The sequence below is a fragment of the Zonotrichia albicollis genome, chromosome 23 (genome assembly GCF_047830755.1).
Source record: "Zonotrichia albicollis isolate bZonAlb1 chromosome 23, bZonAlb1.hap1, whole genome shotgun sequence".
NCBI classification, from domain to species: Eukaryota; Metazoa; Chordata; class Aves; order Passeriformes; family Passerellidae; genus Zonotrichia; species Zonotrichia albicollis.
In genome coordinates this window covers 6,935,036-6,950,409 of record NC_133841.1, presented here as the reverse complement: position 1 = coordinate 6,950,409, position 15,374 = coordinate 6,935,036, and the positions used below count along the sequence as shown (strand labels likewise).

Sequence of the window (15,374 nt, the reverse complement as noted above, 5' to 3'; positions counted from 1 at the left end):
TTTCAGATTAAAGAAAGTGTCTCATGTGTTTTGGTTTAGCACATCACCAAGGCAGGGTAGTTTGTGACCTGTGAGCTGCAGCCAGTAGGAAAAGCAGGTAATTATTTATAAACCCTGGTCCTGTTAGCTGCTTCTGATCTGCTGCACTCTGAAGGTGCCCTAAAATCGGCATCAGCAGCAAACTTCTGAAAACCTGAACCCTGCCTGAGAGTAATTTATAGCATCTGAGCTATTATTTGCTGATTCCCTGGGAGGACATTCTTGTGGACAATGAGGGCAGAACAGCATCATTTGCTTTCTCCACACCTTGAATCATCTAGGGAAAGCTGGTACAGAGAGACTCACATAGTCTCAGTTCCTGCCTTCAGATCAATGTATTTTAACTCATGGATTGGCACACACCTGAATGACTAGGAAATAGCTGCACAAGATAAGCTGGCCAAGGGATTCATATCAGTGAGCAGTTGCAGAGAAGAGCAGGTTTATCCTTTGTATGCTTGTTGCCAACACAAGAGTACACAAGACAGAGATAAGGTCAGAGCTCTCCTGTTTCATATGGAAATCCAGAGTATGAGCAAGTAGCTACTCAACTTGCTCAGCTGCTGTAAGACACCATGACCATCTCTTAGAATAAAACCATAAATAATTTTTAAAACGCAGACCAGTAGCATGACACTTAAAGGGCATCTTCTCAAGCCTGTGCTCTTCAACATCCACATTAATGACCTGGATGCAGGACTTGAAGGAATACTTAGGAAGTTTGCTGTCTGCACTGAACTGGAAGGAGCTGTCAAGTCTCTCAGGGGCAGAGAGGGCCTCCAGAGAAACCTTGACAAATCAGAGAAATGGGCATCACCAATTGTGGGAAGTTCAACAGGGGAAGTGCTGGATGCTGCATGTGGGAAGGGGCAAGCCTCGATGTGTGGGTGGACTGGGGAATGAGGCTGAGAGCGGCTGAGGAAGGGACTTGGGAGTCTTGGTCCATGGCAAGTTGAACATGAGTCAGCAGCGTCCTGGCACCAGGAAGGACATCTGTGTCCTGGGGCATTAGGTAAAGCATTCCTGGTCAGGCAGGGGATTGTCCTACTCTGCTTTGGGGCAGCCCCACCTCCAGTGCTGGGGGCAGTTTTGAGCACCACAATATAAAGAAGACATTAGGCCATGAGAGACCATCCAAAGAAGGGCCATGAGAATGGTGAAGGGCCTTGAGGGGAAGCCATATGAGGACTGGCTGAGGGCACTTGGTCTATTCAGCTGGAGGAGACTGAGGTCAGACCTCACTGGGATCTTCAACATTCTCCTGAGGGATAGCAGAGGGGCAGGAACCAATCTCTTCACTCTCCTGACCAGGGATAGGACTTGAGAAAATGGTACAGCTGTGTCCAGGGAGGATTAGGCTGGATATCAGGAAAAGGTTCTTCCCAGAAAGGGTGGCTGGGCACTGAACTGGTTCCTCAGGGAATGGGTCACCGCCCAAAGTTTCCAGAACTCAAGGAGTGTTTGGACAATGTGCTCAGGCACAGGGTGGAATTGTTGGGGTGTCTTGTGCAGGGCCAGGAGTTGGACTTGATCTTCACAGGTCCTTCCCAACTCAGTATATTCTGTGATTCTATGACATCTAAAATGCTTGCTCTACTCTCAGGGCATTGATCCTTAGCAAAACTCACTTGAAGTGATGCCAGGCATGGTACAAGGCACTGAGGTCATGGGTGTGCAGAATGGCATCACACACATGTCACCAAGGAGGAGATGAAGAGGCTCCAGCCCACAGTCCACATGCCTCATGGCTGAAGGGTGCTGGGTTTGCAGTACTTGCACTGGATCCACACCCGATACATCGTCATCTGCTTCCCACGGTTCACTTGCAATCGCCGATCAATCAGATTCTGGACTTTTTCCAGCCCAGCTGTGGTGAACAGATGATCTAACTCATCTGGAAGCAAAGAGAAGGAAACTGAGGAGACCATAGCTTTTCTTTAACTGATACCTGCTCACAGGTATCAAACAAGATAAGTACTTTACTAGGGGAGTTTAACATCACAGTTTTTCAAGTTTTCCTTCTAGCAAAGAAGGAAAGAATTGTTTGGAGTACATCTAGAACTACAGACTTGACAAAGGAATCGGCAGCAATTTCAAATAAGCATACTGCTTGTAGTAAGTAATTAAGGAGCATCTTCTGGCAAGCTGGGACAGAGCTATTACTTCCCCCTTGCCCAGAGGAATTTCAGAGTCCACAAGACCAAAGAACAGGATCAGACCTATGCTTTTAAATAGTGGCAGTTAGATCTGTGCTGCCTAGGCTGGAGGGGAATGGGATTCATTAAGGTTAAATTTGGGAAAAAAAAAATCCCCCACACCCTGTTGGGGCCCAATTAAAGCACTAAGAGCCCCTGAGGCCTCAACAATTCCACTGGCAGATAATCCTGACCAAACAAGTAAGTCTCAGTGCCCCAGTCCTGCTGAGCAGCAGAGCTTACTCCCAGAGCACGTGGTTTGTCTGGAGTTTCTGTAGGAAAAGTTTGACAGGTTTCAGCTTGTGCTTCTTTATCAGATGCTTTCCATTGTGAAGTATTCACCAAACATGCATTAAACATTCATTTTGTTGTGCCAAACACGAGTTGTGCAGAGGGGAACAGTTCAGTTGTGCCAATGCTCTAGAACTGACTGGGCTCAGAGGCCTGTAGTGGAGGGACTGGAGGTGCAGCTGGTGATAAACAGGAGAATAACAACTGCTGCTAACACCAAGCAGCAGCTGAACTGGAGGGGCTGCCTCAGCTCCATGCTGAACCACACCCTTCTGATTTCCTCACAGGAGAGCAGGAAAATTAAGGGAAGGCCTGCTAAGTGGTGTCCATCTCTCTCCATCATCTGCAGCCAATATACAAGGAGAGCTCCTCCAATCCCACCCCTCCCAGGGTAGCACACACACCAGTCTTCCTCTTAAAGGATTTTCCACTAAGGAAATTGACCATGTCATGCTTGCACCAGAAGCTGAGAAGCCCAGGCCACTGTTTAATTGGGAGATACTTAACATTTCACAGTGCTCCAAGAAAGAGGCTGAAAAGATCTAGCGGCCAATCAGGAGGGCACAGGGACAAGAAGTGGTGAAGAGAGTAAGAAGGATGTTTCTGGCCTCCTACCTTGTGTAAAGAAGTAGACTCTGGTGCCATCACCTCTTACATAGAAGTTATCAGACAGACATTGACCTAAGAGAAGACAGATATAAACACACAGTTACCAGTGATCACTTAAAAATCAACAACTGCCATCCAACAATAGGCCCTTCTCCAGCACACACTGTGCTTTGCAGAGTTAATGAGCTGCCTCCAAACAGGGCAGACACAGCTTTCAGAGAAGCAGAATCTACTAGTGACGGGGCAAGAATTCCCAGGGGAAAGGAAATACCTTTCTTGAACCGAAGCTGGGCAAGATCATAACGGCCATAATCTCGCAACAAGATCATTCCTCCTGGTTTCAGAAGGCGACTCAGTCTGGTCACAATGCACTGCATTCTGAGAGAAGAACAAACCAGGAGCACTCAACAAGCTGCAAAACTGTGTTTCTTTCCTTCCAAAAAGACGGAATAAAGTTCTTTACATTTCAACTTCATGTAAAGAGCTACCCAAAGCTCAATTCTGAGCTCTCCCAGAGTCAGGTGGGTTCATTTTATTTGGCCTCTATTTTTTGATATTGTCCGATTATGCTTTTTTCCTACATGGATAACATCCTGCCACAGCAGGGATTAACTGCTCTCTCTTACTGATTACAAAAGGATCTTCACTAGTTTCTGCAAAACAAGTAGTAAGCAAACTTGAAGAGAAGTGTTGTGAAGTAAAACTAAAGGGAACCAAAAAAGAGACTAGTGTAGGTTGCAACAATTATCACACTAAGACTACAGCGCTTTCTTTACATTTTTCCTGAACCTGAACCCTTCTTTCTTGCTGCCTCCCATGTTAGAAATTAATCTACCCCATGAGCCTGAAAATCCAGCAGAATACTTTCCAAAGTGAGTGCTCAGTGTGGCTGGGGCTCAGAACAGTGATCCGAGCAACGATCACCCTGTCCTCTGTCAGAATTGGTTACAACAGCAAATACCTGCAAATTTTGTTGGCTGAGGCTTTGTGGAAAACTGGACCACAAACAGAACAAACTTTAATTTTCCTTGATAGGAGATTATTAAAGAACTCCAGTCATAGAAGGATTATCTTCTGCAATCAGAAGGAATTATTAAAACTTACTTCTCTGGGAGAATTGCTGAGAGGACAAAGATAAGAATAACAATGTCAAGACTCTCCTCTGGCATTGGGAAAGGACTTTGGTCATTGCACAGGTCATGGACAAATGCAAAGCAGCGAGAAGAATCATATTCTGCATTGTTCTGTATTTGAGGGAGAGAAATTAAGAATATTAGTAGCAGACCCTGATCTCAGTATTAGCTGGACTATATGGATTATTAGTATTATATGGAGTATTTTAAATTTCACATTATCAAGAGGTCTGTCCAGAGATCTGTTGCAGTCTCACTGGACTTTTGTGTCAGGTATATTCCTTGGTCAGGCAAGGAACAGGTGTGAAGTGTGAAAAAATATTTACACACAGGAGATTTACAAAGAGCTTTGGTCTTGTTACAGTCAATCAAAAAACCCCATAAAACTGGACCAGGGTTGATCACAATTTTAAGGTCAGAATTTCCACTAACAGTGGTAAGAAATGAGAGATTTATACTGATAAATTGGAAACCTTTACATAAGTGAGAGTATCAGGGCACCTCTCTGCATCACTGAAATCAATATTCATTTAATCTACAAACAGATATTCGCTATACCCCAAAAATAAAACTTGATTGACTACAGTTACAGCCTTAAAAAATCAGATTTAGTTGCTGCTACAGATTGCAGAAGCCTCTACAAACAGTGCTTGTGTCACATACAGAAGATGAAATGGATGCTGACTGTGGTGCTATGCTCCCCTGTCATCTCAGGATTGCATTTGATACTTCATATATTCTCAGTACTGCCTTGACCAGAAATTTATCAGTGGTATTTGTCCTTTGACCAAACTCCAACCTCTTGCACCACAAACATGATCCCTCCTCAGGTGCTTGTACAGAAGAAATCAGACCATGTTCCCAGAACTGTGGTGACAGTGACACAAATAAACCAAAACCAGCTTAAGTTCCTGTTAAAAAACAGCCTGAATGTTTTCAAGGTTTGAGTTTTTTTCAAGTTACTCAGCTAAAAGAACACTGCATTGAGAAAAGTACTGCCAACCACAGGGGAAGAAAATCTGTCTGACTTGTTGGCTGCCAATGTGACATTTTGAGAACTTTTACTTCCCTAATTTCCACTATCTTTGATGGCTCACTTTCCAGATTTCCCAGTGCAAGGGTCAGCACCAGGGCTGGCTAAAACCAGAAAGCTGCCAGCACAGCCAGAGAGTCACTGGCAGCTGGTATAGATTTGTGTAAATGGGCAATTGGCCCCAGATACTTCCCACATCTTCGTAAGTCACCCCTGAGATTACCTGGACAAGATCCACAGCTGCTGTAGAAAAATCACAGCAATAAACGAACAAGCCTGGGTCACTGCAATAAATCAAAGAAACTCATCATTTATGTTGAGGAATTAAGGAGTGTTTCAAATGCACAAAGCCCAGAAATCCTAGGCTTCAGTTTTTGTGCAAAATCTGATGGATTCCATTGCTCCTTTATGTCCATTCTTTTCATATGGAACTGACTGCTTCCTTTTTATTTTAAAGCTAAAACCAAGGGCTTCCAAGCTCAAAACACAATAACCTGAAGCTGCAGATGGCAAAGATACCATTAGCATTTGGCTTTTCTCTGAGCTTGTCATGGAACATTTTTCCAATTGTTTTTCAGAGGCTGGTGTCTCATGCAGGTAAAAGCCTACTGACAATTACTTCACAGAATCCCAGAATGGTGTGGGCTTGGAGGAATGTTAAAGATCATCCAGTCCCACCCCTGCTATGGGCAGAGACACCTTCCACTAGATCAAGGTGTTCCAAGCCCTGTCCAACCTGGCCTTGGACACTTCTAGGAATGTGGAAGCCACAGCTTTTCTGGACAACCCATGCCAGGGCCTCCCCACCCTCAAAGGGAACAATTCCTTCCCAATATCCCATTTATCTCTGCCCTCTGGCAGTGGGAAGCCATTTCCTCTTGTCTTGTCTCTACTTACTTGTTGGTTTGTAAAATTGGGAAGACTGTATTCCCAGCCCCACAGCCAACCTGCATAAACAGAGCAGATGCATACAGTGAAAATCATTCCTTCAGCATGTACATGCAGATAATTTTCAATCATCTCTCTACAGCCATGTAACGAAGAACTACACATTAGTAAAGCTGAGAATGGCAGTGACTATTCTGAAGTGTCCATGCAAGATCTGAGCCTGTTAAGGTCTGAGGAACAGGATTACATGTGTGGGAAACCACTAAGCAAGCTCTTGTCAAAACCTTAGTAACAAGCTATACATTGTTACTCTTTTGAAAGCTGTTTTTGCTGGAATCCCAAGCATAACAACCTGAATGAGTCACTGAAGCACGGGCAAAGGCCATGGATGAGTTACATTCACTTCCATAGAAAATCAGAGCAATGGAGAAGTTAGGTTTGCTTTACTCTAATTACTCCTTCTGCTTGTTCCCATTTGAAGAGATGATGGCTCACACAACTGGGTTTAGGGAATCTGCCTCTGAATGTTTAAAGAATCAGTAAAATTGAAACAGACTGAGCAGAAAACACCACAGAGGATTTGCAGTGACAGCTGCAAGTTAAAGAGCTCACTCAGGTGAGATAGGAGATGCACGTTGAGAACACTGTAGTCTGAGGAAATCGTAAAAGTGTCAAATTAAATTTAAAAATTCAGGACAGTTCATACTAACTCTCCCTGGAAGGGCAGGACTTTCATATAATGCTAAGTAATAAACAAATCCAGTAATATCTACAGTGAACAACTAGAGGTGACAGAGCAAAAAGGTCACAACCAGCTGTGAGCCGTCCAATACTTAAAATTGCCACAAACTTCTCTGGGACAAAGCCTGTACCAGTTTGGGATTCCCTGTTATCACAAGGGCCCTAAGGAACAAACCCAAGAGCATCTTTACATTCTTGGCTTCAATGCTTTGTTTCACATCTCCCAAGGCAAACAGGAGTCAACACAAACATGCAGAAGACAATGACAAGGTGTCCTAGGGTGACTAGATGATGCTTGCATCCCTGCTTGTCAGTTCTGTTTATGCTGGATGTTAAGTTCTGCATCTTTAAGACTGGTTCCAAGAGCGAAGGAGGAGAGAAGAAGTGTGCAGTTTGTTTGCAGAAACTGTACTTGCTCCTTCTGCTCTGTGTTCCTTCTCATGGATTGTGTTGTCTGCAAGACAGGCAGTGGGAGAGAACTCTCCTTTACTTTTAGTTATTAGCTAGCTGAGCTAGTGAAGTTCCCCGGACTGTGGTTTATCTTTTCCTTGGAACTGATCGACCCTGCTCTGGGCTAAAACCCCAGAACACTGGGAGCACACATCTGTGGCCCACCAGGGCCCAGGATGCAGCATTCCAGCACGGAGGGACTGATAACAGACTGAGTGAGCCAAGCTACACACCACGACAGGGGTTTTCTGAAGGTGCCATCTCTTCAGAACAGTGAGAGGTTTTATCATTCAGTATTATTAATTTTTATGCCTGTGAATACTTTGCTTGTTAAATAAACAGCTTTTTTCCACTTTTCTCCTGGGAAATATTTTCCTGAACCAGTTGTGGGAGGGGCCACTTGAATCTGCTTTCCAGAGAAACCGCTTTGTAAGTTTCCTCCCAGATTTGCCCTGAATCAGGACAGAAGGGAAAGCTTTATACAGAGTAGAAGAATCAGCTTCTTCAAAAGATGACCTTAAAACACTTGTTTGAACATCTGATAGCAACAGTTTGGCTTTTAAACTTGTAAACTTCTTATGGTTCTTGTGCTCTGCTAATTCTGAACCAAAAGAATCCCAAGAGATTTAGTTCAGTTCTAAACTACCCTCCAATTTTTGCATTTTACTGACTGAAGGCAATCATTCCCTCCCTTGCTGTTTGACAGTGACACACATTTTTATGCCCCAGTCACACTGACACAAGAGAGGCTTTGATGTGTGACTGATTTCCAGCTCTTACCTCTAATATCCGGTAAGATGCAGCTGCTCCTGGGTAATGCCCATCACTGCTTTTCTGTGCAGCCAACTCCTCCGTGTGGCCTCCAGGTGGGCTTTTTATCAGGTTTAACTGTCTCTCTGTCCTGGTTTCCAACGAGCAATGGCAAATTTCACAGCTTCCCAGCCCTTCCTTTTTGGATTCTTCTTTGTTACTAAATCCATGCACAGAATCTCCATTTTGGCTTGAGTTCCTGTGAGGTGCCAGCTCAGGAAATTCAGTGAACAGCCAGTGCCTGTCCTTGAAGAAGCCATTTTCGTGGATTTTATAGAAGTCATCCCAGTATTTCTTAGCATTTACCTCATATTCCTCTGTGAACACAAGCAAAAACATCACCAGGCATCAAATCAGAAGGTCTCAGGGTTTAATCAGTTCAGAGAGTGAGGGATCACTGCAGGTACCTATGCACCAACCTGCTGTAATAAGTGACATTATTGACTGAAAATCCTTTATTTAAATTTGCAATCCTACACAAACACTCAGCCTATGTCCTCACAGTCACTTTGTTAAGACTTAAAAAGGGAAAAGAGAGAAGAGGAAACTCTGTCTCCTGGTAGGATTTAAAGGAAGCTGGCAACAGAAAAAGGCTCTTTGAAGGAGATTGGATTAAAGAAATCCAGGTTTTACTTCCATCTCTAACACTGACTTGTTCAGCTCACTGGAACAATTAATTTGGAGCCTGGTGACATTAAGTGTAAAGCACAACTCCTAAGGAATTTTCTGAGAGCTGTCTGGAGCTGAAAGCTCCTGTCCAACACACTGCTCTTATTTTCAGGTGGAGAAACCAAAAAATCAACAAAAAATCAAAAGAGTCAACTCTCCCTGCCTGGCAGGAAGCTCAGTTAGAATTTATGCAATCCTGCAGGTAACAGGACAGCATGTTTTCCACATTTTGCTGGAGTCCAGTCCAGATAACTTTACTTTCCATAGTTCTGTGCATGTCAGAGCATCACACATTTATGAACTAAAACAAAAGAGGGGAATCAACAGTGACCACTGCATTAAAGTAGCAGTGGAGAACTAAGGTGGACAGGCTAAAGATGAACAGAATTAATTTGAGCAGCAGCACTTTCACATCAAATGGTTCACTTCAGGAGCAAGAGGTGATTACAGGGAGCTGGAAAAGCTCTTACAAAGCCATGATCAAGTGAAATTTGAGTCACCTACAAACTTATTTCCACACACTTTCACAGATTTCAGATCAAGTACAGTCTGGGGGAACTATTTCTTCCATGGGAAGCTACAAATCCAAGTGACTTTCTATGACTTCATCAATGGGATGAGTTCTTTGTTCTGGGAACTAACCTAATTATAGCATCCTGTGCTTGAAATCACCTACAGACATTAACATCCATGGCCAGAAATCCCAATTGCATGCCAATAATAAGTAACTCCTCAACCATCTTTGGATGGCAACAAATGCATTACTGAATAAAAATGACTGTAGGGTGTTATTAGCTGAACTGCTGTTTATTTGTCTTCCTGAAGAACATAAAACTGTTTCAAAGTGAGATTGTAAAGTGAACTCAGAACACCTGGAAAAATATGTAGCCTCAGCCAAATATAGACAAAAATGGCTTTAACAAAGAAGCACTTAATCAGTCATATGTCTATTCTTAGTAGGATATATCCCTGCAGCACAAAGAGCTATATAAAAAATAATCTCTTTACCTCAACTACAAGGATTTTCTCCTTTTAAGAAGCCTGGTTCTTACACACAAAGATGAAGGAAACTTTAATGTCTGGTATTAGACACAAGCAGTAAGTTTGCACCATGATCTCACTGTAGGTCACAGTGAACAGGGCCAGGTCAGTTCACTGTTTGCATGGAAGGAGTCAGTGACTGCTGATGCTGAAAGAAGCACTGTTGACCCAAACCCTTGCACACTCTACCCTAAACTTTCTTTCTCCCATGTACCAGCAGGAATATGCAAGGCTTCTGAGGCTGAAACTCTCTTTCACCTAACAAAAATACAGATCCTGATTCCTGCTCATCTCCAACAATTCCATGACAGCCTGACTGCTGTGGAATGCTCACCTGAGACACAGGGACAAAATTCCAGCCCAGCCATTTTGGATTGCCCATATTTTTGCCACATTACACTGGTGAAGAAGACATTGTACTCTTCCTTTGTTACATTAGCTTGAAATTCTGTTGGATGCTATTGAAGAGCTGTCATACTCCAAACTACATGTGGGGAAGCTTTATTTAAAGTTCATTTACCTTGGAGCCTGCTGTTTTCAAAGCCCTGAATAAATGATCAGTATCAATGTAAATACAAAAAATTAAGGGCCAGCTGACAAAGATCATACAAGAAACAGATTTAAGCAAACATATGACTGTGGCTTCCTGCCAGAAAAGTTCACATCACACTTATTTCAGGCCCTTTTTGGAGTATTAGTTCACAGTGCCATCAGTGTGCAAGCCAGATTCCTCCAGAGACTTCCCTGATAAGGACTCCTGACTTCCTGCTCACCTTTGTAAGAGCATACCCCCAAAGCCAAGCCCATGCTCACCCCTTCACTGTGCAAAAGAAGAGCAAACAAAAGTAACTGTTCAAAAAGACCAGAAGAGAACCAAGGACCTCCTGAATTGCAAGGGGGCTAACCATGGAGCCTCGAAAGGAAACCAAGAAACTTGGATTTCTTTCTCTTTCTTTTCCCAGCCAGGAGACACATGTTCCACATAGCCACAGAGCTTCCCTCCTTCTTCAGAACAAATCCTGACATCTCCAAGTAATCCACAGAATAATACAGTCATAATGACCAATATTCTGCCTTTGTTCTCCTCCTTGGACATCCTGATTCTCAAACTACCAGACCCTTCAGGCACATTTGCCTGGGCTGCTTTCCCTGCTTTCCAGCCATCCCATTGTCTCCACATGCTTCCCAGTGAATAGCAACCATCAACATTTGACTGGCCTCCATTGTTCACTCTGGGAAATACATCATGGAGTTCTGACAAACGGTTCCAACAGCAAATTGCTCCACAATTTCCTAGTTGTATATAGGTTCTCAAAGCATGACAGACAGCACCCTTTAATGCTAACCAGATTTTAAAATGAGCTCAACACAATGGGCATCACAATGGAAAACTGCTGGATACCTCTAGGAGTCCAAGAAATTAGGAGGGTTACTCTTTGGTGAATTAAATTTGCTATTGTGAACACAACTGGAAGCTATATGGAAGTGTCTCAATAGTTCCAGTAGTGCTCAGCATCATCTGACCGGTGACACACTCGATTTAATTTGCACAAAAGGAGCAGATACACCCTAGAGCTCAGCAGGGTATAACAAGATCATCATCAGATAAGTTTCTTATCACACCAAAGAACTATTTCACCAACATTTGAGGGACTAGATGATCTCTACCAGGTGTGGAGAAAATGCATTATTAACTATGAATGGCTTCAACCATTACTTAACCAAAGACCTGAGCACCTCGAGCTTGATTCAGAGACAAGTAAGCTCTGCATTTTGGAGTGATAAATATCCTTTAAATCATACAAAATTCAAACTTTGGAATCCCTTTGCTATCTGAGGATAAACAATCAAGATAAAATAATTTTTCTTTCTCTGATTAAATTGTTCTCATGTGGTTTGTTTGCTTTGTAGAGATATGGATATCTCTTTGTAGAGATATGGACACTACATTCTCAGACCCTTTAAAGAGAAAATCAGCTTGGATCAGGGCTCACTCCACAGCAAGTCAGCAAAAACTGCATACTAGCAGTTAAGCTTTAAAGAGCAAAAATAAGTAGAGGCAACAACTCTACACTCAGAGAGGTTTGTTGACAATGAACACTAACAAGTATTTAACACACACATCATGACAGAGAAGCACAACCCAATCTGACTCCTCCCAACCAGCAGGAGTCTCTAGTGAAGGTGGAAGAGTCACAGGGAGATAAATTAAGACCAGAAAGGTTCCTCCTCCTCAATTTCCCATTATCACAGCAGTGTTAATGCCTTCTGAGTGACTGGGAGATGGGGAAGAGAGGAATTGATGATGTTGTGATGTGGCTCTGGCCAGACTGTTCCATTCCTGGCACACATGAGCTGACTCACATGAGGACACTCTCCAAAAGTACCTTGTTTGTCTTGTGGCAATAGTTGTGAGCTGTTTTCTTGAACTTTACTCCTGGCACTGGCTTCCTGCTCTTCTGACCATTCCACATTATCCCTGTTGTGAAAAATAAGATGAACTAGAGCTAAGCATGGTAGGAAAGAGAAAGGTCTGGAGAGCCCTCCAAATGGACAGGGGTGCAGATGTGATCCCCAATTCCAGCCCAGCACCAGCACAACAGCCCAGTCAGCATGTGCAGGTCCTAGTCCTGAAGGAACTCGTGGAATTGCAAACAGGAGGGATCCTAAATCTGTCCCATTTTGGATGCTCACTCAAATTTAAAGAGAATAGATCCTTGCTAAAACCATGAGAGCACTCAGCACAAAACCACATCGTCTTTCTCAAGTTAAAGCAGAAAAGGCAGCTGGGTTATTTGGGAAGGTAACTGTTAAATGAAATCAAATGATGAGAAAATTAGGGGAAGCTTTAAAGAATTAAGAATTATTAATAACTTCAATGCACATACAAAGCTATGCAGTCATTAAAGTGATTCACTTGGCCTTTTTTCATTAAAACAAGTCAATGAAAAGCAGAGTACAAGGCTCAAGAAGCAGTTCTTGTCTCACAAGGAATCAGTCTTCTGATTTTAACTCACAAAACAAAGGCTTAAATATTAAGTCTGTGAAAAAACAGATTACTGAGAATTTCTACAGGAAAACTAAGGATATGCTTTTGTAACATACCTTTTGTATAGAACAGTCCCAGAAGGAATGACAGGCTGACACATATAAATATTACTTAATTACAAATTAAACACACCCAATTCTTAACATGGTATAGCAGTCAGAGACCAAAAGTGGATCTATTTACCCCAAAAATGCAAAATACCTTCACTTCCCAGCAAATTAGAGAATTTGCATGTTTAACTAACTTAAAACAACTTCTGCATGTACATAAAGAGCTCCTGTTCCAAGCACACACTTGGCACAACCTTACTGAAGGAATGTCAGGTTATGGATATTCCGACAGAAGGTAATTTACCTTTATTAACCACAGCAATAAAACAATTGCTACAACCACAGGAGCCTGAGGAATGCTACTGCTTCAGGAGGGGTTGAGAATGACTCAGAACTCTCTGCTGATCAGTCCTGAAGATTCAGGACACTCCAGGGATCAATCCCAAAGGTTCAGGAGCCCCCAGAGAATCAGTCCCCAAGGCCCAGAACCCCGCAGGGAGCAGTTCCAAGTGCTCAGGACCCCCGGAGAGCAGCACTCCGGACCAGCACCGGGCACACAGGGCAGTGCCCTGCTCGGGGATGCCGGTCCCCGCCCGGCCCGCAGTCGCTGTGCGGCCGCCAGCCCCACACCCACCGCTCCCCCGGCTTGCTCCACGCCCTCAGGGTGTCTCTCGAGGCGCGCCCGGAGCAGAGGGCGGTCACCGCGGTCAGGGCCCCGTGAGGCGGAGCGGGCACGTCGGGACTGGCCCATTACACAGCGCCTGGCCACAGACACCGCAAATCGGAGAGGCGGCGGCGGCGAGCCCGCCCCGGCCACCCCCACCCCACCGCCGGGCGGCACCGCAGGGCAGCAGAACCCCGGGCGGCTCACGGGGGTCTAGAGCGGGCAGCGGCGGCAGCGCTCACGCACCAGGCGTTGTGCTGGAAAAGCCGGGAGGGGTCAGTGAGGAGCCGCCTCCCGAAAGGCCGCCGCTCCCCGGCCTCGCAGGGCGCCGCCATGACGGGCCGGGCAGCGCCGGAAGCGGAAGCGGCCCCACGCGGTCCGACCCGAAGGAGGACTGCGGGTGGCGGTCACGTGGAGGGGGGCGGTCAGGTGAGGCGGTGTCGTGAGGGGGGAGGGCCCGCCAATGGCTCTGGGGAGTTTAACTCCATTTATCGCGTTCCAGGGAGTGCCTGAACGGGACAGGGCACCACAGGGCTTCTTCTGCTCCAGCCTTGCTGCTCCAGTGGGGTCATTCCAGAGTACATGCCACAGAATCCCAGAATGGTTTGGGTAGGAAGGGACCTTAGAGACCACCCAGTGCCACCTCTGCCATGGCAGGGACACCTTCCACTGTCCCCGGGTGCTCCAGGTTCTGTCCAGCCTGGCCTTGGACACTTTCAGGTATCCAGGGGCAGCCACAGCTACTTTGGGCACCCTGTGCCAGGGCCTGCCCACCCTCACAGGGAGGAATTTCCTCCCAACATCCCAGCAAATCCTGCTCTTTCAAATTTAACCCATTCCCCCTTGTCCTCTTACAACGAGGTGTAATGGGTTCAAATTCAAAGGATTTGAATGGATTGCCCAGGACTGCCTCCAGACAGTTCTGGAATATCTCCAACAATGAAAGCTTGACACCTCTGGACAATCTCATCCAGTGCACTGGATGAAGTTCTTTTGCATGTTCGGGTGGAACTTCCTGGGCATCAGTTTGTGCCTGTTGCCTCTCGTTCTATTGCTCAGCACCTCTGAGCAGAGTCCAGCTCCATCTTCTTGGCACCCTTTTAGATATTTATTTGTTTGGCCTTCTGGGAAGAGGGAGGGAAGATGAAGGAGGAAGGACAGAAATTGAGGAGGCCACCAGGATGATCAGAAGGATAGAACACCTCTTGTACAAGGAAAGACTAAGACAGTTGGGATTGTTCAGCCTGGAGATGAGAAGCTCTGTGGTGACTTGAATGTGGCCCTTTCCAGTACCTGAGGGAAGTCTCCAAAAAAGATGGAGAACAACTATTTACAAGGGCCTGGAGTGACAGGAAATGGCTTCACACTGACAGGGGGCAGGGTTAAATGGGATATTTAAGAAATCCTTCCCTGGGAGGGTGGGCAGGCCCTGGCACAGGGTGCCCAAAGAAGCTGGGGCTTCCCCTGGATCCCTGGCAGTGCCCAAGGCCAGGTTGGACGGGGCTTGGAGCAGCCTGGGATAGTGGAAGGTGTCCCTGCCATGGCAGGGGTGGCACTGGATGGGCTTTAAAGTCCCCTACAAACCATTTTGTGATTCTGTAATTTTGTTCATAGCGTGCAAAGGGAGGCACAGGGTGACTTTCCAAATTTTGGGGGGCATCTTTCTGCAACACTTGAAGGAGTCTCTATCCATCCACACTGGCTAGTGCTGT

At 45.1% G+C, this 15,374-nt stretch overlaps 1 protein-coding gene across 1 annotated transcript; it reads right to left on the bottom strand.

The window, feature by feature from the left end:
• Nucleotides 1-530: 530 nt before the first annotated feature.
• LOC102065433 (tRNA N(3)-cytidine methyltransferase METTL2) lies at nucleotides 531-14,042 on the bottom strand. The gene is made up of 9 exons (XM_005495053.4): nucleotides 13,909-14,042; nucleotides 12,287-12,378; nucleotides 8,160-8,506; nucleotides 6,198-6,247; nucleotides 5,524-5,584; nucleotides 4,239-4,378; nucleotides 3,406-3,512; nucleotides 3,141-3,206; nucleotides 531-1,933 (listed from the first exon to the last, which is right to left on the bottom strand). The coding sequence occupies exons 1-9, from the start codon at nucleotides 13,995-13,997 to the stop codon at nucleotides 1,782-1,784; spliced, it is 1,104 nt and encodes a 367-aa protein (XP_005495110.2). The 5' UTR covers nucleotides 13,998-14,042; the 3' UTR covers nucleotides 531-1,781.
• Nucleotides 14,043-15,374: the final 1,332 nt, after the last annotated feature.